The 24,296-nt window shown below is 33.5% G+C and overlaps 1 protein-coding gene and 1 non-coding gene across 3 annotated transcripts; one reads left to right on the top strand and one right to left on the bottom strand.

Annotated features, from left to right (window-relative positions):
- Positions 1-285: 285 nt before the first annotated feature.
- LOC114277058 (uncharacterized) lies at positions 286-19,508 on the top strand. Of its 2 annotated transcripts, none has more exons than XM_082883106.1 (14): positions 286-690; positions 3,070-3,148; positions 3,239-3,328; positions 3,417-3,482; positions 4,609-4,668; positions 7,117-7,210; positions 8,546-8,607; positions 9,821-9,931; positions 10,047-10,183; positions 10,279-10,318; positions 13,902-13,964; positions 14,302-14,492; positions 16,855-17,344; positions 19,176-19,508. In XM_082883106.1, the coding sequence occupies exons 1-13, from the start codon at positions 356-358 to the stop codon at positions 17,336-17,338; spliced, it is 1,812 nt and encodes a 603-aa protein (XP_082739232.1). In that variant the 5' UTR covers positions 286-355; the 3' UTR covers positions 17,339-17,344; positions 19,176-19,508. The 2 variants fall into 2 exon arrangements, with proteins under 2 accessions (XP_082739232.1, XP_082739231.1); XM_082883105.1 differs by having other exon boundaries at positions 287-690; positions 7,135-7,210.
- Positions 19,509-20,864: 1,356 nt separating this feature from the next.
- Positions 20,865-20,959, bottom strand: TRNAY-GUA (transfer RNA tyrosine (anticodon GUA)). The gene is made up of 2 exons: positions 20,923-20,959; positions 20,865-20,900 (listed from the first exon to the last, which is right to left on the bottom strand). It is a non-coding gene; the product is annotated as a tRNA-Tyr (tRNA).
- Between the last annotated feature and the right edge of the window lie 3,337 nt (positions 20,960-24,296).

Below are 24,296 nucleotides of genomic sequence, written 5' to 3'. Positions count from 1 at the left end.
ACTTCAAAAATATTTATAATTTAACTAAACTTCGAGGGAGCTATATGTAATTTGCCGTAAGGTTTTTGCATTACTCAAAGATTAAAAGGTGTTTTAACCCACTTCCAAGCGAGGCCCGTATATAGCTGCCGCCGACGAGCAAGGATCCTCTAAAGTGATTTTTCTTTAAAGTTTTCTAAAGTGCTATATTGTGTGGTTGAGATTTACTGGTAAGTCATATCAACCACACAATGTAAATCTCAACCACACTTTAAAAAAATTTCACTCTATATCCTTGCTGGCTGCCGACTCCCTCCCTGCGTCTGTCTCTCTCCACTTTTCTTTCTACACTCTCTCTCCGTCTTCTCTTTTCTCCATGGCCAACCCCTTCCTCAGTTTGACTTCACATCGCGAAACTCACATTGCTAGAATGGGCAGAATTAGGGTTTCCCAGACTCTTCCTTCAGCCCCTGATCAACCCACACCCTCTGATCTTCCAACTGCGATGCACATTGATGGAGAAGAATTACATATTGGCGGAATTGCAACGGTTGTAAACAACGAAGCTTCGCCGGCTTCGTCGACGAATGCAGATACTGAAACTGAAAAGAAAAGCTGTAAAAAGAGGGATTTGAGTGAATACAATTTGGATGGCTTGAGTTGCCCTATTTGTATGGAGCCATGGAAATCCCAAGGCGATCATCAAGTTTGGTGAGACAAGCCCTTTTCATTATTGCTACTGTAGATATTTTTCCACTCATGATTTAGTTCAATCGTGTTTATATGCCAATTGGTGGTAATATTACTTGAATTACCATGCTGTTGTTGTGTAATAACTAGATTAGAGGTCAATTAGATTAATTAAGTTTTAGTCTAGGAGTGTTCAGTTTTGATGTTGGTTTTAGCTTGTCAAAAGAAGTTATGATGTTGTTTCTCGGGGGGGGGGGGGGGGAGGAGGAATGGCCTCAGGAGTGAATGAATGGGCAAGCGATGCAGCGGAATATACAGGGGACTAAATATCATTCTAGTAGACAAAGGGACTCTTGAATCCACAAGAAAATAGAACCTTGAACTCACAAGGAAGAGTAAAGTATTTTAATATTATTGAATAAAGTAGTCTTGACCATAAGGGTTACACAGCTATTTATAATAACCTACACCTTGGGGCCAAGTACACTTGGACACCAAGAAATCTAACAATTTCTTGGGGCCATCGGATTGGGGGAAATCTCTTGAATCAATTGTAATGCACTTGCGGGCAAGGCCTGTGCATCTGAGGATTAGTCGGACTTTAATTCGAACACCCACACCCCAGTGCCAATCAAAAATAAAAAATAAATAAAATATTACAAATAAAAATATAGAATTTCTTAAAATCTTGTCCTACATCAACGTGTCAGGACTAGGTGTAGTTGGTGCAAAAATGGATTGTGACATCTTTTCTAGAGATTGCATGTCGTCCAGGGTGAAGGTCACCTGGTTCTTTGGTTGTCTCAATGAGGACTTAAAATCTCCTAGGCATTTGAAGTGGAAAAGAAACGCAACGAGTGTGGAAAAACAATATTGCATTCAATGGATTGAATTACAATAATTGGAGCAAACTAAACTAATTTGGAAATGGAAATTACAATAGCTAATAAAACTAAAGTTGCTAAATATTGTTGTGTTGATTGGATGATTGGTTGTACTTCTGCAATCTGACCTTGTATAACCAGTCCTCCCTTAGATGTTAGAGCCACTTTCTCAACCACTTCCAGTTGGTGGGATGCTAGGTTAACTATCTCTTGTATTGCTGAATTTGCTAACCGCAGGAGTGAACAGTTGTTGCCATCAGCTTCTGATCATTGAATGATGAGTAGTGGAGCTCCAAATGTGATGGATGAATGCCATGTGCCCAAACCACCAGGCCATATCCCAAGATTGTTGCTCCATGGTGGTTTAAATGGATGAATGCCTTCTTGACATCACTCTCACCTAGAGAAGTCAACGAGGTAGATAGGGACAACAAGGTAGATAGGGACAGACCCTATTCTGACCACACTCTCTACATTTGACGGGTTCCTTACCTGTTCTCCATCACTAACTCAAATTATTACTCCAAGCTCTTCAAATCTCATCCCAACCCATTTATCATATATACACATATGCTACTTGTAATCTATGCAATGCACAAGGATTTTGTAGGTTCTAGTTTGAGATAAGTTTCATCTTGTGTTACATGGACTTTTCTATTTTTCCCAAAGTACATTCTCCGGATATAAGAAGGCTATGGGTGTGGGATATGTGGCCAATGCCCGTATCCAATGTACACACTTGGATTCTAACTTTGAGAAGATGAGAAAACTCACATTTGTTAGTAAGGAAACATTTCTAGCGTCACACATGGATGAGAGATGGAAATTTCATATTTTTTTCTAAATCCTATTTAATTTCAAGAGCATTCCTAAATAATTTATCACATCACGTCTAAGAATATTATACAATATGCAATATATATGTGTCCATGTCCCTAGTTTACCGTTGCACCAAGCCATGCCCCTCAAAATTGAGTTTTGGTTCCATAAAAAAAAAAAAAAAAAATCCGTAGTCTTTTCCCAGAGAGAGACTCCCAAAAATTAATTTGCACAGAAACTATATCCAACAATGGAAGTCTCAGAACATAGTTTTGGTAAAAATTTGGACCAATAGCATTTTAGTTTTTGATAATGTTTGCATTTATTGTCTCATTGGATGTTGTATTCATGATTTACTATAGAAGAAGTTCATTTAAAAGTTCTCTCTCTCTCTCTAGTTTTTTTTCTTGATTTATGCTTTCGATGGAACAATGGGATTCTAGATCAAATTTCATTAATATTAAACTGATATGCACTAAACTGATGGGATCTAAGTGATACATCTGACCATTGGTAGTTGGTATCAAGCCCTTCAGCGAAAAAATGCTACTCAGCAGAGAGTTGGTCTACACCCTATCATTTTTATTCGACATAGTACTGTAGAGTGAGATACATCTGATATATAAGAATATTGTCTGCATTTCTGTTTCCACTATGTCTTGCTTTGTTTTTTTATTTAGATATCTAATAATTGCAGTTGTCTTCCTTGTGGGCACATTTATGGTATGTCTTGCATCAATAGATGGATTCAACACCGTGGTGGATATTCTGCCAAGGTATTTTAACTGAATAGCCAATCCTGTAATAAGGCTGCACTAGAACAGATAGTGGAATCTCAATTTAACTTCTTTTTTTCCATGTTGTAGTGCCCTCAATGCAACGAAAAGATCACCTTGAAGGATGTTCGAAAGCTTTATGCATCACCAGTAATTGTGGTTGATGAAAATTCGGAAAAGGTCAACATCATTTCTTGTCTCATGGGATTGATGTTTGAAAGGAATTTTATAGGAACTTGCATTGATTCATGTCTCTACTTTTCTGCAGAAAGTTGAATCACTTGGTGCTGAAAATAAATCACTTGAGGCTGAAAATAGGTGTCTCAAGACTGAGGTTAGCATACTTACATGCAAAGAAACATACTGCTGCTGAGTAGATATTGGCTTGAGCAGGTTTTATGTTCATTTTTTATTGATGATATTTCTCCCTGAATATAACATTAACTGAAATAATACAGGTCTGGCTATGATATCTTGGTAATCATTTCTCTAGTCTCCCTATATTGCTCGCTTTTGGGTTTAAAATTTTGGTGCAAGCTTAAGATAGTTCATGCAGATGGATATGGATTGAGTTATTGCAGAAAGTTGTGTTGGTTACCAATGGCTACCATAAAATTGGTTTCAAACTTAATTCTGGCTGTGTTTGGAGCAGTTTTGGAAGCATGATTCCAGTGCATTTTTCAATGCTTTGTTTGGTTTAAGTTTTCAAAAATTGATTCTAATGTCACATTCCAAAACTCATTTCAGATCATGTTTGGAGAGCAGAGAGTTTTTTGAATTTTGAATTTTGAAAAGAGCAAATTAGGTCTACCCGATCATCCTTCCGGACATCCGGGCGGTCGACCGGCCTATTGACCGGAACAGTTTTTTTTTGGTGGACAATTGGCACTTGTTATTTGAAAAAAAAAAAAATGGGGATTTGTTTTTGATTTTTTTTTAACAAAAAATAATATATTTTTTAATATTTTACATAAAAAATTTTAAATAAAAAAATTGTTTTTAACAATAATTATTGTTTTAATTGAATTTTAAAAAGAGTTTAGTTATGAGCTTTGAATAGAATTTTGAGTTGTGTGTTTGGTTATGAATTATAAGTTTTTGAATCAAACAACTTTTCTAATTTAAAAATTCATTTCAAAAATTTTAAAAATCAATTCAAATCTCTTTTCAAAACTCATAACCAAACAAATTTTCTTTTTTCAAATCATAATTCAGAAACTCACAAACTCAAAATACAATGCCACATTCAAATTATAACTCTAAAATTCTACCAAACGCTACCTTTGTTTTTGCATAGAGCTAATCTACTTGATATTCAAGATTAGAGAATTGAGTCATAGTTGGGTGGTTGTGTCTGTTACATTTAGTTACTATAAAATTGGTTGCAAAATTTATTTCTATTTTTTGTAAGTCATTGTTTGCTGCAGAAAGACTGTAATGCTTTCTTGTTGTCTATGCAGAGAGCTAATCTACTTGATATTCAAGATAGTTTGCTCAAAGAATTGCGTCATCTCAAGGAGGTTGGTTTGATCATAAACATAATTTAAGAGTTTACTTTCATTGCAAATTAAGTAATACATAGTTTCTGTTGATTCAAAATTTATGCCTTTGGTCATGGATCGTGGTTGTGTACATGAACGTGTAATTGTGTTGGCCATCAGATATGGAGCTAGGGTTTATGGAAATTAATTTTTGTCTTGATGGTCAAGGTTATTTTACTTTTCCATAATCCTGTGCTCTAGATTTTCCAATCTTTAGTATTTCATTAGTTAAAATTTATATATCTTGTACATGCATGTTTATCTAGTTCAGATTTATCAGACTGCTTCACCAGAATGGCAAGTCACACTTGGATAACTGAAACAGTACGGATAATATTCAGCAAGAAACATGGTCCGAAAGCAATACAAGAACCATGAAGCAGGCAGGGGCAAAAGGGAGGCATGGCCCCTCAAATATTGTTGTGAACAAGAACAAATAGAAAAAAAGAACTCATGGCTTTTGAGATTTAGGATAGTTGGCACTCAATCAGATTTAGGATAGCTGGCACTCAATCTCCTAAAACACATTATAATATTGAATGCTTGCAAAATTTTGGCATCGAATCTGTCCTGCTGAGGTTTTGTTATTTTATCTTAATCTCTTTGATTAACATTATGACAACTGCCTTTCTCCTAGATAGACACTTCACTTGAGTTCTTTCTTCTTTGGAAACATTTTTATACGGAACTCTGTTATAGATTTTAACTAGGGGTTGTACTACTTAGGTGAGAATTGCAACTAATAAAAGCTTCTCTCATAATGATCAGCAATCTTTCTCTCTCTCTCTTGCCAGGCTGGCATTGATGGATTTAAAACATTATTCATACTTTTAAAATACATAAATAGTACATAACCATGAGAAAACATTAAATATTTACTGACTTTATTAGTGTCAATAATATTTTGAGTTCCTGCCATGTTTGGAAAGAGAGTTTGAGGGTCGCAATGTGCATTTTGGAAGGAGCAGATTTGGGTGCTCTTTTCAGGGATTTTTGTTTGGTGATAGGGGAAGTGAAACCTTTCTCCTGATGCTATTTGAATCATTCAGGGTACTTCAATTCTTTTGTTTCTTCATGACGCTGCATAGGCTTTTTATTTTTATGACTCATTCTCTCAAGTTGTGTGTGCCCCCTGCCCTGCTGCTTTCTAATGAATTCTCTACATATCCAAAAAGAGAAAAAGAGAAAATATGAAGAAAGTAGTGGTTGCAATCTATGAAGCATGGACACTCCAAAATCAGTGCCGTGGCGGTGTCCGACACAGGGACACGCCATGGACACATTCGGGGCACGCCAGATGGTGTGTTCCTTTAATTTAATGATATTTTTGTAGGGGACACGGCAAGGACACGGCAGGAGACACGGCGGGGCTAATTTTTTTTTTTTTTTTTTCTTCTCTTCTCTTCTGCCTCTCTTATTTAGTGCTTTTGTGAATAATATTGTTAGATATTGAATGTTTTCCCCTTCTCGTCTTAGTTCTTATTATCATTTATTATAACTTTTTTGTGAATGGATGATCTATTAATTTATTTAAATATAGTGGTTACTATGTTAGTGTTTGTTAATTTTGATTTAGGATTAATGTAATATGAATCTACATAACACATAAAAATGTATAAAAATAAATAAAATAAAATTTGCCGTGTCCCTGCCGTGTTCGTGTCTCCATTTTTTGAAAATTACCGTGTCTGTGTTCGTATCCGTATCCGTGCTTCATAGGTTGCAATAATGTATTTCTTGTTGGAATTCAGTAATAAAGCTTCTTCTTTCATCACTCAATGTCTTTTAGTGTACCTAACAATCACAATGGTTTCATTTTGACATTCGAATATTACAAAATGTATTAAAAGCAAATGTCTTCATTGCTTTGCATGGGTCAATCACCATGGAAGGAAGTGGAGGGATCAAATTGAATCAATCAGGATACTTGTGGAAAGTTCAGTGATAAATTTCAGTAAAAATGAAGCAGTAGGTTTTAGAGAAGTCCTTGAAGAACAGTCATTGGATTTTTTGGTTTTTTTTTTTTTTATATTTTTGAGTCTTCTAAAAGGCTTCCAAAACATTGTAGAACATACCAACGATGGACATATGTACATCAAAAGTTGACTAGGAAATTGGTAAGAGTTCATAACAAGATTCTCTTGCCTTTTTTTTTAAACTCTTGATATTCCATTGGACACCTCCTTTCCTTTCCCATGAAATTTCCTGGACATTTTCTCCTCAAAAGACATGTCTTGTTGGGACCAAATTTCATGGTACATATGGAAAAACTATCATTTGGTGGGAGTAATTGTTGTAACAGATTAGTCAAACTAAATTACATGTATATCAAGCATCTGATTTTTTTGACAAAGTATGTTGAGTTTCTAATTCTGTGTCCTCTCTTTTTTCTTTGCTGCCAAATGGGCTTCACTTTTTGTTTTACAGAATCCAACTTGTATGCAGAATGTAGCTTTAGAATATATAAGGAGAAAATCTCATGTTTCTGATACTGCTGAGGGTGTTGAGGAAGGAAAATCTGGTAAAGATCTTATCCTGTAAATAAATTTAGTGAGACAGTATTTGTGTGTGCTGCTTCTGTTTTCTTGTCATTGATGCAGTTGTTATTGTTGTTTGTCTCTTCTTCTTATCTCCCTCTTCCCCTTTTTGGTGTAGAAATTTTTTCTATATGGTTGGGCTGCTTTACCCTCTGTTTGAGCTAGGATTCTTTTGCTTTGGCTGCAGAGCTGCACCTGTAGTAGGAAGGATTTGGTGGATTATATCTTGAGGGTGATATCTAGACACATATAACATGTGTAGAATTGTTTAGGCAGGTTTTTGGAATGTTTTTCTTTGGAGATTCTGAATTCAAATTCCGTATATGTTGTATAGAATTACACATGTTGGTACAAAATTGTACAGATATAGTTGTGGAAGTGTCGGATTGGTCTTGATCAGGTAAATATCGAAAGGATTGCATAGAAGACGTTGCTTTCCACAAACCAATTTTGGTTATTTATTTATTTATTTTTAACTAAGCAAAATGATGGGGAGACTTTAAGGAGAGAGTGTGCTTCTATATCTTGGTATTATTGACAGGAGAACTCTTTGTGCTTGGCCTATTGGTGGTCCAAATGTATCACCCATATAACCAAATTTTGGAACAATTGATTCCTTGATTGTTGAGTTGAGGATTCTTTGATCCATGGGAACTGGTATTCTTATAGGTTATCTGTTAACGTGGATGATGGAATCTAGAGTCAAAGAGAGAGAGACTGTAGAGAGAGTTCTGGAGAGTTTTAGAGAGAGAAACTCTAATACAAGCTCAGAAAAATATATATTACAAATGATTCAAAAGTTGGTTTCTTGAATGCAGCATGTACACTTTTAAGAAATGCTTACTGGTGCCTAAAGTACTGGAAGGTCAACGTGTTGTAGATACCTTGGTCATTTTCATCTTTTCTTGTTGTTCATAATCATAATAATCCATGCTAGCAGTTTGGTTGGCAATATGATGTCTTATAATCTGTTCAACTGCTACAGAGAACCTGTGTAGTGACTATTTGATTTATTACATCTGAAAGAATTGACTTGCTGTTTGTAATCATCTTGATATATCAACATAACTGAAATCCGAGCCAAAAGAAAAGTTAAAAAATAAGAAGATAAAATCACCAACTTCATTGAAAAACATACTTTATATTTTACCTTTTTGGTGCTATGAACTCAAATTGATTTGTATTTATCTTTCAGCTTTTTACTGATGATCTATTAACCTACTAAAACCTACTAATGTTTTATTTTGACAAGTTTGAGAATTGTGGCATCATTTACGTTTCTACAGATAATAATTTAGACTTGAATCTTGATTACACAGGGCTTAATTTTGGCACCAGAATTGATAGATGGGGCTCCTTTCGCTGCAGTTTTGTGTTAGAGGTGTGTCTTTTTGTGGTTTCCTTTTGGACATTTTGTAGTAATATATACTTATAATGTAATTCCTCATAAATTAAGTTGCTTTGTTGCTTGGTATTGAGGCCTACGAGTGTCTTTTGTTCATTAGTTCATGGTAAAATTACAATCATGATTATAGTTTTCTGCCTTATAATTCTTATGTATAGTTGGCTGCCGTGCATGGAAAGCGTTATATATTGCACTTGAGATGCCTACCCTCGATGCTCATATATCAAACAAGTTACAAGATGAATTGTCTTCCACTTTGAAACTCGTTAACTTCTAGCCAAGAGTCAATTCTTGTTGAGAAGACCATGAGAAGAGGATACGATAATGTAGAGAAGGAAAAGGAAAGGAAAAGAATGGAATGAGACATTGGGGTGGAAAATCAATACACATGCGTACACCCCCCCTACAAACACACACAGTTTTGGAGTTGGCGCTTCTTTTCAATTGAGATAAACATAAGACATATTAGTAGTGTTTTACCTGTCATACATTGGCCAACCAATTCATCCTTCTCACTACTTGTCTTGTGCCATTATATTTTATCACTGGGTTAGTTGCAAGCCTTTAAGTCTTGGTTGTTTGATTTGCTGCCTGTTTATCTCAATCCAAGCAATATTGTTGTACTAGTTTATGCTCAAAATAATCTGCCTTGAGAATTTTCTTATCCTTATTTCCTGTTTTGATTTTCTTTTCTTAGTTTAATTTTAATATCTAGGAAGCATCAACATGATACAATACTTTTGAAACTTCTATTCTTCAATCCGAGAAAAATATTATTCATGGTTGGATAATAAGGAAGAGAGAGGCAGCTAACTTTGTGACACCCTGAAAATGAGTAGAATATTTCTTCTGAAATCTTTCGATCATGCCCTTCCCTTCCTCTTGCAAGCTGGTTATGGGATAATCTTTTGATGGCCCAGCTCACATGCACTGAAGGCACTGCCAATATCCAAATAGCTTCCTTTGTAGGTTAACAAATTCATTAAGGACGGAAATAAATAGGAAGATGCCTTTTCATTATAGAAGCTTTTTCAAGACCTACATTTGGTTGTTGCCTTTTGGTAAGGTTTATAGTCCTGCTGTCCCCTGCTTCGCCATTTACTGGTTATATCACTAGAATTATCCTCCCAAGAAGATGTCTTTTTTCAATTTGTCATGCGTTCCTATCTTGATATCTTTGCAATTACAGCATGAGATGGCAGTAGAGAGTGCAAGGATTTTTGATATGGATTGTTATTATCAAACTCTGATTTTTGCTAGAAGGATTTCTGGGATGGGTGGGACACATATGCTCAAGAAGGTAAAGTTCTTGCACAAAGAAGTATCCTTTATTTTGCAACATATACATTCATCATTTATTCAGAACTCACACTCCACTCTTCTGTTCATAATCAGTTTTGAACGTGCTTTTCTAGATTAACTTGACTGATCCAAATCAAAATGAAGACATAAAACTTCCTTCAAATACAAAAGCTGTTAAAGATCTACATGTCTCCCCTTGTGGGAGACTTGTACTTTTAGCTTCGATGGGTAAAAAATTATCAATTATTAGGTATACTTACTGTCTTTTCTTTTTGTCATGAAGATATTAGTTTTTCTACACTTTCTTTCGGAGTTTAGCTGACTCAGTTTCTTCTATTGTTTCAGCATGGGCTGCAACAAAGTTGTCATCAGTTATAGTTTACCGGTAAAAGTTTGTTACTTCTTGTTTACTTGTTTGTGGATATATCTTTACTCATGCTCCTTTTTTTTCTTTTTCTTTTTTTCTTTTTTTCAAGTTGAGCATAGTTCTTCTGTTTTGAAGTTCCAATTCCTGTGAAAATAATGAACCCTTCCAGTTTATTTGGCAGTATTTTGCAAAGTTTCATCTTGTCAGTTGAAGTACTGTCTGATGCAGTACCTATTGCATATCAGTATAACTAGGGGACCATAAGATACCAGTCCCAAAAATGAGTAATTAGTCTTAGATGACACTGAAATTTAATTGTTACAAATTTGTCCTACCTATGATGAAAAGTAGGAGTGCCAAGATCCATTTTATTTACTTTTTTCGTCTCCCACTTCTTATTCTTCAGTGGCTGAAACCCTTTGCCCTCAACTTGTTGGCAAATTTTATGGTTTTGGATTAATCTGGACAGTGTCTGGAAAAGATAAAACTAGATCAGCTAAGTTACAATACGAAAATTTAATGGAAAATTTGGCGAGATTGCTATTATGAGAGTCTGATTTATGGCACAAAAACTGGGATAGTCACAAAACAATTCCTAGGATTGAGCTCAGGTGAACAGGAGGAATTTATGTGAATGAGTTCTATTACAAGAGAGCCATTAAGAGATCATTCCATCCATGGAAGGCAACATACTAGAGCAATCATGGATGAAAGGGAAGCTAGTCATCTAGCATGGTTTACTAATGAAGAAGTGCAACATGAAGAAGTGGTTTGATGTAAGCTGATGGAGTTGCAGGGATGGGAAGAAGAGCAAAAAAAGGTCAATACCCAATGTTGGTCGTGTCAATGGGGGGTGCTGGCACTATCAGCGATAGACTGAATATAGACATAACATTTTACAATATTTTCACACAATGGTTAATCCTATACCTGAACCAGGTTCTCACAGCAACCAATGGCCCATTGAATAAATAAAAGTACAAAAAATACGGTTTAAACATGGCCATTCAAAGACATAATGTCCATAATTCAACAGAAGTATAGCATTAGCTTGATTGGAATGATGGACAAATGATCCATGCAGCTAGCCCCAAAGATTCTGGGCATTGAACACAATGGTCTGTCAGTCTAATTAAATATTGGTAATGTTCAATATGGTGTCAAAAAGATCAAATTACATAGGTTTGAAGCTTCGAAGTGTTTGGGTAAAAAAAGGGTGGCTTGGTTGACTAGGTTGTTTAGCAAAATTTTGTTGACTAGGAACATGCCATATGAGTGGAGAAAGAGTATTTTAGTGCCAATCTATAAGAATAAAGGAGATGTTCAGAATTGTAACAACTATAGATAAATCAAATTAATGTATCATATAATGAAAGTGTGGGAGAGGGTGATGGAACGCTGATTGCGAGATATAACAGAGGTGTAGGAGAATCAATTTGGGTTTATGCCTGGCAGGTCAACAATGGAAGATCATCTGTTGAGGAGAGTAATAGAAAAGTATAGAGAAAAGAAAAGAGACATTCATATGGTGTTTATCGACCTTGAGAAAGTATATGATAGCGTGTCTCGAGATATAATATGGTGGGTGTTAGAGAAGAAATGAGTGACAAAAGGTTACATTGATGTGAGTAGGGACATGTATGAAAGGGTGGTGACCACTATTAGATCGCCTGCTGGAGAGACAAATGAATTTCTTTTCATTGTAGGGTTATACCAAGGATCTACCTTAAGTCCTTATCTTTTTGCGTTAATTATGGATGAGTTGACGAGAAATATTCAGGATGACATGCCATGTGTATGCTTTTTGTAGATGATATCGTGTTAGTGGATGAGACTAGAGAGAGAGTTAACGCGAAGTTAGAGATTTGGAGAAAAGCACTTGAATCTAAAGGATTCTGGATAAGCAAAACTAAGACAGAGTACAATCCCAACTTATCAATCAGATTTTCACCTTCACCCCTTCCTCTTAAATTACTTTTTATCAGTGTCCACACCAATTTTAGGGCACTTAACACTTTTAGCAACCCTTTATTGTAAACTTTGAAGGTTTGGAGGATCTGACATTTGGGACATGCACCCGTGCCAAGTTCATTTAATGTAGGAATTAACGGATTCATTGATTGAAATCAGAGGGCCAAAATTCCATGTAGATGTAAGGGGTGCACTGAATAATAGAAAAACCAACAAAAGAAGTAGTGGCTTCCTAACCGTCATGCCTTCCAATAAAAAAGTGCTTTTTAGAAAAAATATTTCAAGCTAGCAATCAACAAAATACCAATGATAGAAGTTGCAGAGCCTAACCATCTGATGGCTTCCAATGAAAAGTGCTTTTGAGCTTAACTGTTTCAAGCAACAATCAGAAGTTACCACATGCCTAACATTTGTACATTATGCAATAAAATTCTCCTGATATCTCCAGTTTCTTAATGTCTGGTACTAACCTACTATTAGGGACCAACTTAAAAGCTGAAAAGAACAATCTATCTGACATAGATGAGAGAGAATGAATGCCCACATTTCACTTTCCAAGTGAATTAAAGAAGTAGATGGCTCACTTATTGCACCGTCTTTCATGCATTACGTCTATTTGGCAGCATAATCCATCAATTGGTTGATTGTCAAGCACTATATTTTCAAATACCCGCCCAATAGTCCTTTGATCTTCATGGTAGGACCTATCATTATACTTTCAAGTCACAAAATTTTTCTGCAGACTTCCTTTTTTTCCTAAGGAAACCTTATAGCCATATATGGTGTGATCCATAAGAGTTAGTAGTCTAATACCCATAAGAATCAGCAGTCTAATACCAGTGAACCTACTCCTTGGGAATGCAGATGAAATTCCAATCTGCTTGTTGGAGATCGAAGCTAAACTTACACTGGCTTATACATATTACTTATAAACCACACAAAAGACAAAACCTGAGAAAGGATAGTCTTCTAAAAGGATTTTTTTTTTTGGTTTGAAGAATTGTTGTAATTCCGAGGAGAAAGGCAGCATTTAGAAATGAGTTACCCAAGCTGAGTAGGGACAAAAGAGATTAAGGGAGTTGTGATTGGACAGTGTCCTCTTCCAAGATGGCCTCTTTTCGGAAATAACAAAGCTAAACATATCTGATTTTTGTGGTGCACATAGCCCCAAAAGAATATTCCTTCATGACTCTGATATTTGGTTATATTTATGATAGATGGAATGAAACTCTATAGAAATTTGTTGGAGTTTCTCATGATCTTTCAACTGCTGTTTAGATGAGTCTTTTTTTTTTCCTATATAAAAGAATTATGATTTCTTACACATAAGCATGCACACGGGTGCGGTTCTCCTTCCACAGCCAAAAAAAAGGAAAAAACATACGAAAACATAAATTGCTGAAGAGTTGATTCAGTCATTATTGGTCTGTGGTAGAACTACCCCTTCACTCGCCTCAAAATTGTTAAGAGCTTCCATATATTTACAATCTTGGAATTTTGAGAAAAATAAAACGTAAAAAAATAAAAAATAAAAAAGTAGTTGTATCAATTATTTTTTTTCTTTATTGTTGTCATTCTTTAGTCTCCACACCTGTTGTCTAGTTTGAAATTCTTAAATATTCTATTTCAGGGCCCAGCTTGGTCATGCTCATGGGATCCCAACAGTTCACATTACATGTATGCTGGCTTACAGGTTTGATCTTTAACTCTCCGCATTGTTTTATATCAAAAAATATGGTTAGCCTGCCTTTGAAGTATGCTTCACAGGTCCCTGTTTTTACCATTTGTAGCTGCTTCGAGAGTTTTTAGCTGTTAAATAATTTTGTAGAGGACTCATCTTATGCATTATATTATATTGAAACTCTGGGTCTTGATAATAATTTCATCTCATTCCTAAAAAAATCCTTTTTTTCCCCCAGTTAATTGATTCACAATAATGATATCATTGCCATAAAATTTGATCATTTGTTTGGAACCTTGTAGGCTTATAGCATTTTCCAGGTCATTATTTTACCATTTTGGTTTTGCAGAACGGCATGCTTTTGGTGTTTGATATGCGTCAGACAGTACATCCTGTTCAATCCATCAATGGACTAAGCTCGCGACCCATTCATACTATACACTCTTTTGAACATAAACCCACTCTTTGTCACGGTGCTAGTCTCCTTACTGCTTCTGCAATTGGCCCATGTGTGTGGAACACTAGTGGTGCCAAAGAAAGGTTGGTTTATACAGACTTGTGGTATATTCTGTTAGTATTTACAAGTGATTTGTGTTTCCTCATTCCATTTAATTTTCTTTCTGTTTTTTCTTCATATATTAATATTCATCAATTCGGTGCCATTCTTCAATGATGCAATATTGTTAGTTACTCCTGCCCCGCGCTTGAAATTTTCTGTTTGAGCTGTCTGACGCCAACCATTGGGGAATAATCAGTGTCTTTTTGGCAATTATACTCCTTTACTTTTTGGTAAGTTAGCAACTGTATTTCAACCAAGGTGGAGTGGAATCACTGAACTGAAATGAAGTGTGGTATTGTGGAGGATGGTGCTTCAAGGGATCCACATCATTATGAATGTTCACTTGACATTGATGCCAAAGGTCTTTTATTTCTCAAAAAAAGGTTTATAGGTGCACTCTTAAGGTAGAGAAACTCATTTTTAATTTTTTTTTACCAATGAGAGTATTGAACAGTTTGGAGATTTAATTTCAAAAGTGAAGGTTTTGGCTAAGGTTGATAAAAAGGTGGAAGAGAAGAGCTTTGACTGTAGTGAGCTTCTGGAGTTTGGTAAAGGGTAAGGAGGAGAAGTAAAAAGGGGAGAAAAAAAAAAGTCCTCCAGGAATGAGGATAAACTTAGTAGGCTTCAATGTTTGATTAATTATGATAAACAAAATGGGTGTGAGGCTATAAAAGGGCAATGTGGGAAGGAATAAGTATTAGTACTTCTTTTTATGGGTGATCCTATTTGCACACTACACTTTGTCTCAGTACACACCATTTATGTCTTCGGATATCAACTTTTGAACAAAATGTAAATGTTTGGATTTCTACTTCCGAACAAAATACAAATGTTCAGATATCAACTATCGAACAGAATTTGTGTTCGAACAATTGGCTTTTGTTCGGAAGTTGATATTCAAACATTTTACTTTTGTTCAGAAGTTGATATCCAAACGGCACAAATGGTGTGTACTGAGATAAAGTATGGTGTGCGAATAGAATTACCCTTCTTTTATTTTTTCTTTTTTTTAATCTTCATGGAAGAGTTCAGGAAGCAATTCAAAGGAAAAGTATCTTGATATCAAGTCTGTTGTTATTATCCAGAAGGCGGGAGGAGATAAATGGAAATTAATGAAAGAAGATGAGAAAGCATTTTTTGTGTGAATTTAGCACTATTTTGAAATTCATTTGTTCGTTGTGGATGTATTTGGGATTGAATTATGGATTTGGTTTTACCTCTATTTTTTCATTTGTTTGTTGTGGATTCATTTGTTTGTTTTTACTTGTTAGTTATAAAGGTTGTTCCTCCTCAAAACGTTCTCTAAAGCAATTCCCTTTTTGTAGCTGATCGAAAACTATAGCTGCTATAATGGTCATGTTGTTGTTCAACTAGAATATGTGAACACTAAAGGAACTTTCAACTGGAGTTTGCCTTATAATTGGATTATGTTTTGCAGATTGACACTTTTACCAATTAACCCGTCACTCATCAAACTCCTTGACTATCTCCCTTTCAGCATAATCATCATAAGAAGGTGCCAACTAGCTTGGCTGGCTTAGCTGGAGTCTCTCAGTATCGTACCAGACAGCCAGAGACCTTGAGTCGAGTCCTACCTTCATCTGGGTTGAGGGATTCATAGGCAGGGAGGGCTACCCCCTACTCTGTATTCTGTTGACATTGGACCAAAGATGATAATAATAATAAAAAAATATATCTTGCAATAGAGCTGCAAAAAAAAAAAAAAAAAAAAAAAAGGGATAAAAAAAAGTGGGTGCACCTATAATTTTAAACGTGCCACTCAACATAACTTGGTAATACTAATATATCAATATAAAAAATGAGAATAGTAGTGCTTTATATGGTTGTTTATGTGAAATATGTTATGGTTTATATTCTGGTTATTTAGTTTAGTCATTAAGGGTAGTTTAGTCTTATTATCTGTAATTAGGCTTTTAGGAATTTGGTTGTTTTCCTATTTATATTGTACTTCAGTTTTTGGTTATTATTCATTCAATACATACGTATATTTTGCTCTCATCCTTGTATCAATTTAAAATTGTATTATGTTAACATTGGGCTCATTTACATCATATAGTAGAATCTGACGCATCTAGTTCAGAATGCATGAGGTTTCTTGTCATTTGGTGAGGGAAATAAAATGAAAGAAGTCACATGTTCAATAGTGCGATAGCTTGGGTCTGGCCCTGATGTTTTTTTTCTTTTGGATTCTGGCATGAAACCATACAATGCTTATACACAAAGGACACCAACAATGATTTTATTTATTAACTGAATTGTGAGCTTCATTTGTGCCACAAACATTGATGATTATACTAACGTTTCTTTTTATTTTCATTGAAGGCCTTTTTTGCTCCCTGAATTGGACTATAAAGGCATGTGTACATCACTTGCTTATAGTCCCTCAAGCGATGACATTGTTGCTACATACTGTCCCAAAATTCAGATGTCTAAGGAAACTGGCAGTTCACAACCACATTTACCTGCTGTGCTTGGACAAGAAGCACTGAGTTCTCAGATTCATGTCAAGAGGGTGGCTGGTAGCTTTTATCAGAAGTTGGGGTCTGCATCTACCCATGTGGGCAATTTTTTTTTGGCAAAATCTGCAATTATAAATGTTGAGAATTGCCTACCAATGTTTGCATATGGCGATGATGTGACATGTGGATTGACATTGCGAGACCTACCAAGTTTAATTGTGAGCCACATTCTTAAACCACATCAGCATGCCATTCGTGATGTGAAGTATACTCATTCCAAAGGGTCTAGTCTGCTTGGATGCATCAGTGACGACAAGTTGCAACTTTTTTCTGCAAAGTTTTTGTGACTAAAGGTATGTTCATCACCTTAACTCTGCTGCATTTTGTCATTCGATTTTGTTGTTCTGCAGTTCAACAAATTAATACATCCCTTTTTCGACTAGATGTATTGAATCCAAAGGTAAAATAATTCTCTTTGACTGGCACTTTCTCATCATTCAGATATTTACTTTAGCAAGTATAGTTTTGCCCCAAATATAACCAACAAGAGTCTTTGTTAATTAATATCGTCATCTTCTAGTGGAATTGTTTGGGTTGGTTAAGTCGTAGTATGACTGTTAGAAAATTTGTTTATAATTTTGCCTTTTTCCTAGGATTCTTTCTGTCCCATGATAAGAGAACTTTTAATTTGGTTCTCTTTAGTGATAAAATGTCATGTTATACGCCACCGGTTTCTTGTCACTGTTTTGTATCACTGCTTACATGGATATTCATGGTTGGTTCCTTGGTTTTGAAATAATCATTAAGGAAATAAATTTTTTTTTTTTTTGATAAATTAATCATTAAGAAAATAATGAAGATAAATAATATCTTGCCCCATTCCGTGGTGATATAAAATGGTGAAAAAAATCGGTAACATATATACCAATCCTTTACGCTGTGTTTGGTTGGGGGATTTGGGAAGGGATTTGGAAAGGGAAAGGGAAAACCTGTGTGAAACTAGGTGAAATATAGAAATGTTTTATTCACATTTCACCTACCTTTTCCATTTCTCTTTCCAAATCCCTCCTCAAATCCCCCAACCAAACACAGCATTAAAATATATGGTGCCTCCTCCCTCTCAAAGGCTGACGTTATGTTGGCAAAGTGAAACTTCCAGCTTCTTGTTTTAGAAACTTGCCTGCTCTCTCTTGTTCATATTCTTAGGAGTGTACATGTAATGATGCAAATATATATGCTTGCTCAAGCACCAAGCAGCATTGGATATTTGGAGTCGGATAAAATTCCTATCACGTTAGTGAGATTTTTTGCCAAAAATTATGAATCTGTTTGTACTTTCTTTAGTATGATGAAGGAATTTGCAATGGATTGAAGGCAAACCATCATGCATGTTTGTAGTGATTTGAATTTTAACTGCTGTTATAAAATTGTGACATGGGAACTAGCATTACAATAACCAGCCATTTTGGTGGTTTTGCGCTCACAATGGATAAAAAATGAACTTTGAAGTCTGAATTTGTGCTTCAGCGAAATATCTCATGTTGGAAATTATTTATGACCTTGATCTCGAAGTATGAGATAATAATCTTGTTATTTTTTCCATTTTGGATTCGAGTCTTAGTTTCACTTTGTCATGTTTTTCAGCTTTTATTTTTTAGTTTCTTACTTTTGCTTTTCTGTCTACTTTGTGAATTTGTTACCAGTGTGCTTGTAGGTGAGCTATAGGCAACTGCTCTAGCATGAGAATGTTTTTGAGCCTTTTTTAAGCCTTCACATAGCTTTTTTAAATGAGTCACTCATATCAATGTTTGTCTCTTTTCATCCTTAAAAACATCCTCATGGCACTCATGCAGAAAGATACGAGGAACAAAAATATTCCTGCTTATTCTTGCTTTTTATTAATCCAATAGTTTCTCGTCTTTTGTAATATGGTTTCATAATCAGTCCTGCTACATCTCCCTAATTGAGGCCCCCCAATTCCATCCCCAACGACGTTGCTAAGACCCATGTGAAGCAGTCCCACACATCTCACTCTAATCTTTTAACCCCCCCTAATTCCACATCATTGGGGGTGGAATTGGGTGGCAAAAATAGGGAGATGAATCATTTTTCATTTCATAATGTTCATTAGAATTCTGTAAATTGTTAATATTACTATTCTTATTCACCTTCTTTAATTTTCAGGTTAGTCCTCAGCTTATTGGGTTGGGTTGCTGTTCAGCTCTCATGAACGATCCCAACACAATTTTTGAGTAAATCACATTTTGATTTTGCCTCGTGTATACGATGTAAATGGATGGTTGGTTAAATGTAATTAGCTTCTTACAGTAATAAATCAGATGTAATTATGAGTTACGATATAGGAATACGTTTGGCTACAAGATCAAAAGGCAGAATTGATTGGTTCCTTGGGCCATCCATTTACCAAGGGTATACAGGCAGACACATATTTCTTTGTTTCAGAAGTCAGATTCTCGATTGTTTAATGTCAGTAATAAGAGAAATGGTTGAATCCTATGACATTAACGGGTGATAATTTCCAATTACAACACTAGTGTGTGCTAAAGGATTTATCAAGCACACTTCTGTTAGAGATTTTCTGTCTCCCCATAATTTTCCAGGTTCCTAGTGCAGCTTTTATTAGTGATTTTGGTCAAGTAAGATCTCAATTCTCCTAAAGTGATATAGGATTCTGCTAATAAATTTCCAGTTTTCAGTTTTACAGCAGAACTCTCTTTTAAGTTCTAACTCTTCTATTTTGTTTCAAGTGCAAAGTAATAATCAGTTTGTTTGGTTTTGATTTTCAGAAAATACTTTTTAAAAAAATTTACGTTTTTATTTTTCGTATTTTTTTTGTTTTCAATGAATTTTTTTAATATTTTAAGTAATTTTTTTAAAAAAAAATTTAAACACTTAACATAAATACACATAAAAAGTATAATATTTGTGAATTGTTTAAAAAAAAAATTCACTAAATATCAAAAATATATTAAAAAAAAAAATTTAAATTTAGTACATTTTTTTATATTTTTATGTATTTATTAATTTTTAAAAATATTTGTTCACAAATATTTTATTATTTAGATATATATATATAAGTAAAGTGCATCAAAAAAAAAATTTATTTAAAATTTTAAAAATATTTACAAAAAAATAAAAAAACACAAAATACAAAATTTAATTTTAAAAAAATTGAATTTAGAAAATTAAAATTAAACACATTGAATAGCATTTTGCCTGTGGATTGTATGGTGTGCTTGTATCCGGGTCTTCTTCTATACTCCACAAAAGGAGTTAATTTTTGTACATACTTTATAGGTATAAATCCTTGGTCCCTAAATCTCTCGTCATTCTGTTCTGAAATACTTTCTGTTAGTATAAATTTTAAGACACAAGAATCTCATTTTACAATTTACTTTTTTAAATCATTCTAGGCTAGATGAGCCTTGAAAAGTAAAAATGATTTTTTTTTTTAATTTGAATTTTTTTTATTTGTAGTGAAACTTTTTAAACCTCTATAATTTTTTACTTTTTGGGTTCATTTAGTCAAGAATGATTTTTAAATTATTTTATTTTATTTTATTTTTTGTTAAAATCTATATAACAAGGGAAGGGGGTTTTAGAAACTTGATGGGACTTTTGTCTAGGTGGATGGCTAATATTGTTTGGTTTTAAGAATGGAGGGCGGAGATTAAAATCTAAAATAAGTTTACTAAAGATGAAAAATATCTAAAAATATTTTTTTTTATAGTTTTTTTCTTCAAAAGATGAAACAGAATGAGCAAAAACAAAGGGAAATTTTATGTACCATATTACGCTTAGTTAGTATAGTCATCTAATGATAAAAATACAATTTTTCCAGACAAAAAAAATTCCGACCTGCCGGATTCGAACCAGCGACCTAAGGATCGCTACAAATGCTTTTTACCCACTACAGTCCTCCGCTCTACCAACTGAGCTAAGGTCGGTTTTGCTAACAGATTTCATAAACCATTTTATAAATACATTACACAACAGTAAGGAAAAAAAATTGTTTTTGACCTTGTTTGGTTTAGTTTTTGAAGAATTTTTTAGATTTATTGACAAATATTTTGCATTTTAGATGCACTTATTCTAAATGAATACTCCATTTTTTTTTCTTTTAGTGATTTTTTATATATTTATTTATTCACAAATCAATTTTTAGGTGCATCTAATTTGGAAACACTTAAAAAATCACTAAATATAAAATAAATGAGAAAAATAAAAACTTTTTATGTTTGAAAACTAAAAAATATTTACCGTTTGATTCGACATTCACAAATGTTGGTGTAATGGTTCCACATGAACCCACTAATATCCAACAATATCATGATAAATTTTCTAGTAAATATAGAATACATGCACAATAATTATGTAGTAGGTTGGATATACATATATAACTACATGTATTTGTCTAACTTTTTAAAGTCCTAATTCGTAAAATATATATATATATATATATATATATATGTGTGTATCAGAGTATCCTTAAGTTATTGACATGGTCAAGTAATCAATTTTGCATGTGTAATGTTCGAGAGTACTTATATAAGTCATTTGGATTGTTCCACAATCTAGATAGAAATAGTGTTCTTCAAAATCGCTATATTCCATATTTTTATCCACACAATTAAATAAAAGGTAAATTATAGTTTTTCAATGTCTTCTAAAGAAACAATCCTATCACTTTGATTCTTAAAATTATTATATTCTTTCAATTTTTACTCAAATTTCAATTGCATTATACTTTTGTGACGAAAAATGTCATGTGGGTTGGGTTGAGATAAACCTAGACCTAACCTATTTCTCTACTCACGTCGTTAAAGAAAGAAAAAAAATTCCCACTTTCGTCTCTAATTCAAAGAAAAAAAAGAAAGAAGTCTAACCAAAAAATAAAAATAATTTCTCATAATCACAACTTATCACATCATTCACAAAAATGCGAACTCACACACCTCAATTCCCAAATTCATTGTCCCCTTCTTTATTCACTTTCATACCACCTAACCTCCACAATTGATCACCTCACCTCTCTCAAATATTAGATTTAGCAAAGTGACCAAGCCCTCTCAAATTTTTTATAATTACAAATTGACCCTACTTCCCTAAAATTCACAAAAATAACCTGGTTTACATTTTATACAAAAAAAATGTTCATTAGTAAAATTTCAAGTCACAAAATTCAGGATATTACACAAGGATACTTATCAGTCAATTCTATTAACTAGACTTATTAACTTGCAGAACCTATTGATAAATTTATTATTATAAATTTATTCATAAAAACAAGAAAAACTGATAAATTTATCAATATGACTTAATGGATAATAAGTCCTGACCTATTGATAATTTACCCGATTACACAGTCTCCTTCCCCTCCACATTTCCTTTCCAATGACACAAACCTACCCACCAGTCCAACTTGGGAAACAACCGAAAATTTAAGTACTAAAGTGGAAGAATTTTTTCAATGAGGATTAAAAAGAGAAATGACTCATACTTTAGGGATGAAAGTGTAATTTAGCTTTAAATAAAAACAAAAGCAATACAAAACGTAATGCTATACATAACACATGACAAATGAATGAAAGTGATTGGTAACTTCCCTTCATAATTTTATTTCCGAATCGCATTTAGTAATATTAAAACAATTGGCCCTCTTTAGTCTGAAATATATTAATTATTTCAAGTTACTCTTTTTTGTCATATTTTTCTTTTAGACATAAGATCTTAGGTGAAGTAAGTTTGGTATCATACAATTCTAGAGAGTTTAAACATAAATTGAATGTCCAGTATTGGTTTTACATCATATAAAATAGAGAGTCCCTACAAAAAAATGTGTACACTAAAATCAGTTAGGCTGGATAAGCATTTTTTATTTGACTTTTTTTTTTTTTTTTAGGGTAAATTATAAATACACCTTTTGAGATTTTCTTAAAATATAAATTGCGCTCTGTGATTTGAAAAATTACAAATACTCCATTGTCAAAATTTATATCTGACATCATTAAAAATTGTTAATTGACTTGATAATTTATTAATAAAATGAGTCATTTGTTATGAAATTAAAAATTTTAAGGAGAGGAATGTAATTTTAAAATGACAAGAAAAAATCATATTTTAAGCAAACATTAAGAGGTATATTTGTAATTTACCCTCTCTTTTTTTATTACTAGCATTTAGTTTTGGCTTTTGGTTAAAAATAAAGCCAAAAAAATGGCTTTTTGGGAGGTTGTCCAAACCTAGTTTAAGTTGTACTGAGACCTGCTCAAACTCGTCCAAGCTCGAATTGTAACCTGAAATTGTCTGTTCAAACCCAACCCGAGTTAAAACCGAATTACCCGAATTGTAGATGAATTTCAATTTTTTTTTTGCAACAAATTATTAAATTATTAAAATTAGACTATTTACATTTTTTTTAAGAAAATCATTAATAACATCTAAACAAATAATTTATACAATGTTAAGAGAGACGTCGTTATATTAGTCTTTATAATTTATGAGTGAGAATAAAAATGGTAAGATTTTGTTTTACTTGTTTATATAATAAATATTTAATATGATTTAAGTATCTAAATTACATTAATATCATGTAATGGCTAATATTTTGTACGTATATGTAATATTTTTATATATTTATATATGTATAATTGGGGTTTCAAATTGCTTGGATTGTTTGATATATTTGCCTAAACTCACCCAAATTTAATTCGAATTTCTAAATTTTTATCCAAATTTGTACTAAATTTAAAAATACCTCATCCAAATCTTAAAAAAAATTGGGCTGGGCTTGCACCCCTAAAAAATCCCACACAAAAATACATATAAACAGAGTCAAATATTGAATGTTAATTGAAAAAACAAAAATCTAATAAAAAAATAACCCAGTAAAAGTGCTATTATTCCAACAAGGCCTTCATCAATGTGAGTTGCAAATACCCTAGAAAATAAACAAATGAATAAAATAGAGTTGTGAACACTTTGATTTTCTTCTCATCACATAATTAACAAAGTAAAATATTGAATGTTAATAAGAAAACAAAAATCTAATAAATAAAAAAACCAGTAAAAGGGTTATTATTTATTCCAACAAGGCCTTCATCAATGTGAGTTGCAAATACCCTAGAAAATAAACAAATAAAAAAATAGAGTTGTGAACACTTTGATTTTCTTCTCATATTAAAGTTTTTTAATTTTTTTCCCCCCTAACAAGGTTAATAGAACTTGCACTATATAACTTAAGCTCAACTCATAATCAATTATGCATTTATCCCAGCTAAAAAA

The sequence above is a fragment of the Camellia sinensis genome, chromosome 8, assembly GCF_055761805.1.
Source record: "Camellia sinensis isolate YWXY chromosome 8, ASM5576180v1, whole genome shotgun sequence".
Taxonomy (NCBI): domain Eukaryota; kingdom Viridiplantae; phylum Streptophyta; class Magnoliopsida; order Ericales; family Theaceae; genus Camellia; species Camellia sinensis.
The sequence above is the reverse complement of the archived record's forward strand: the minus strand, read 5'-3'. Positions and strand labels throughout refer to the sequence as shown.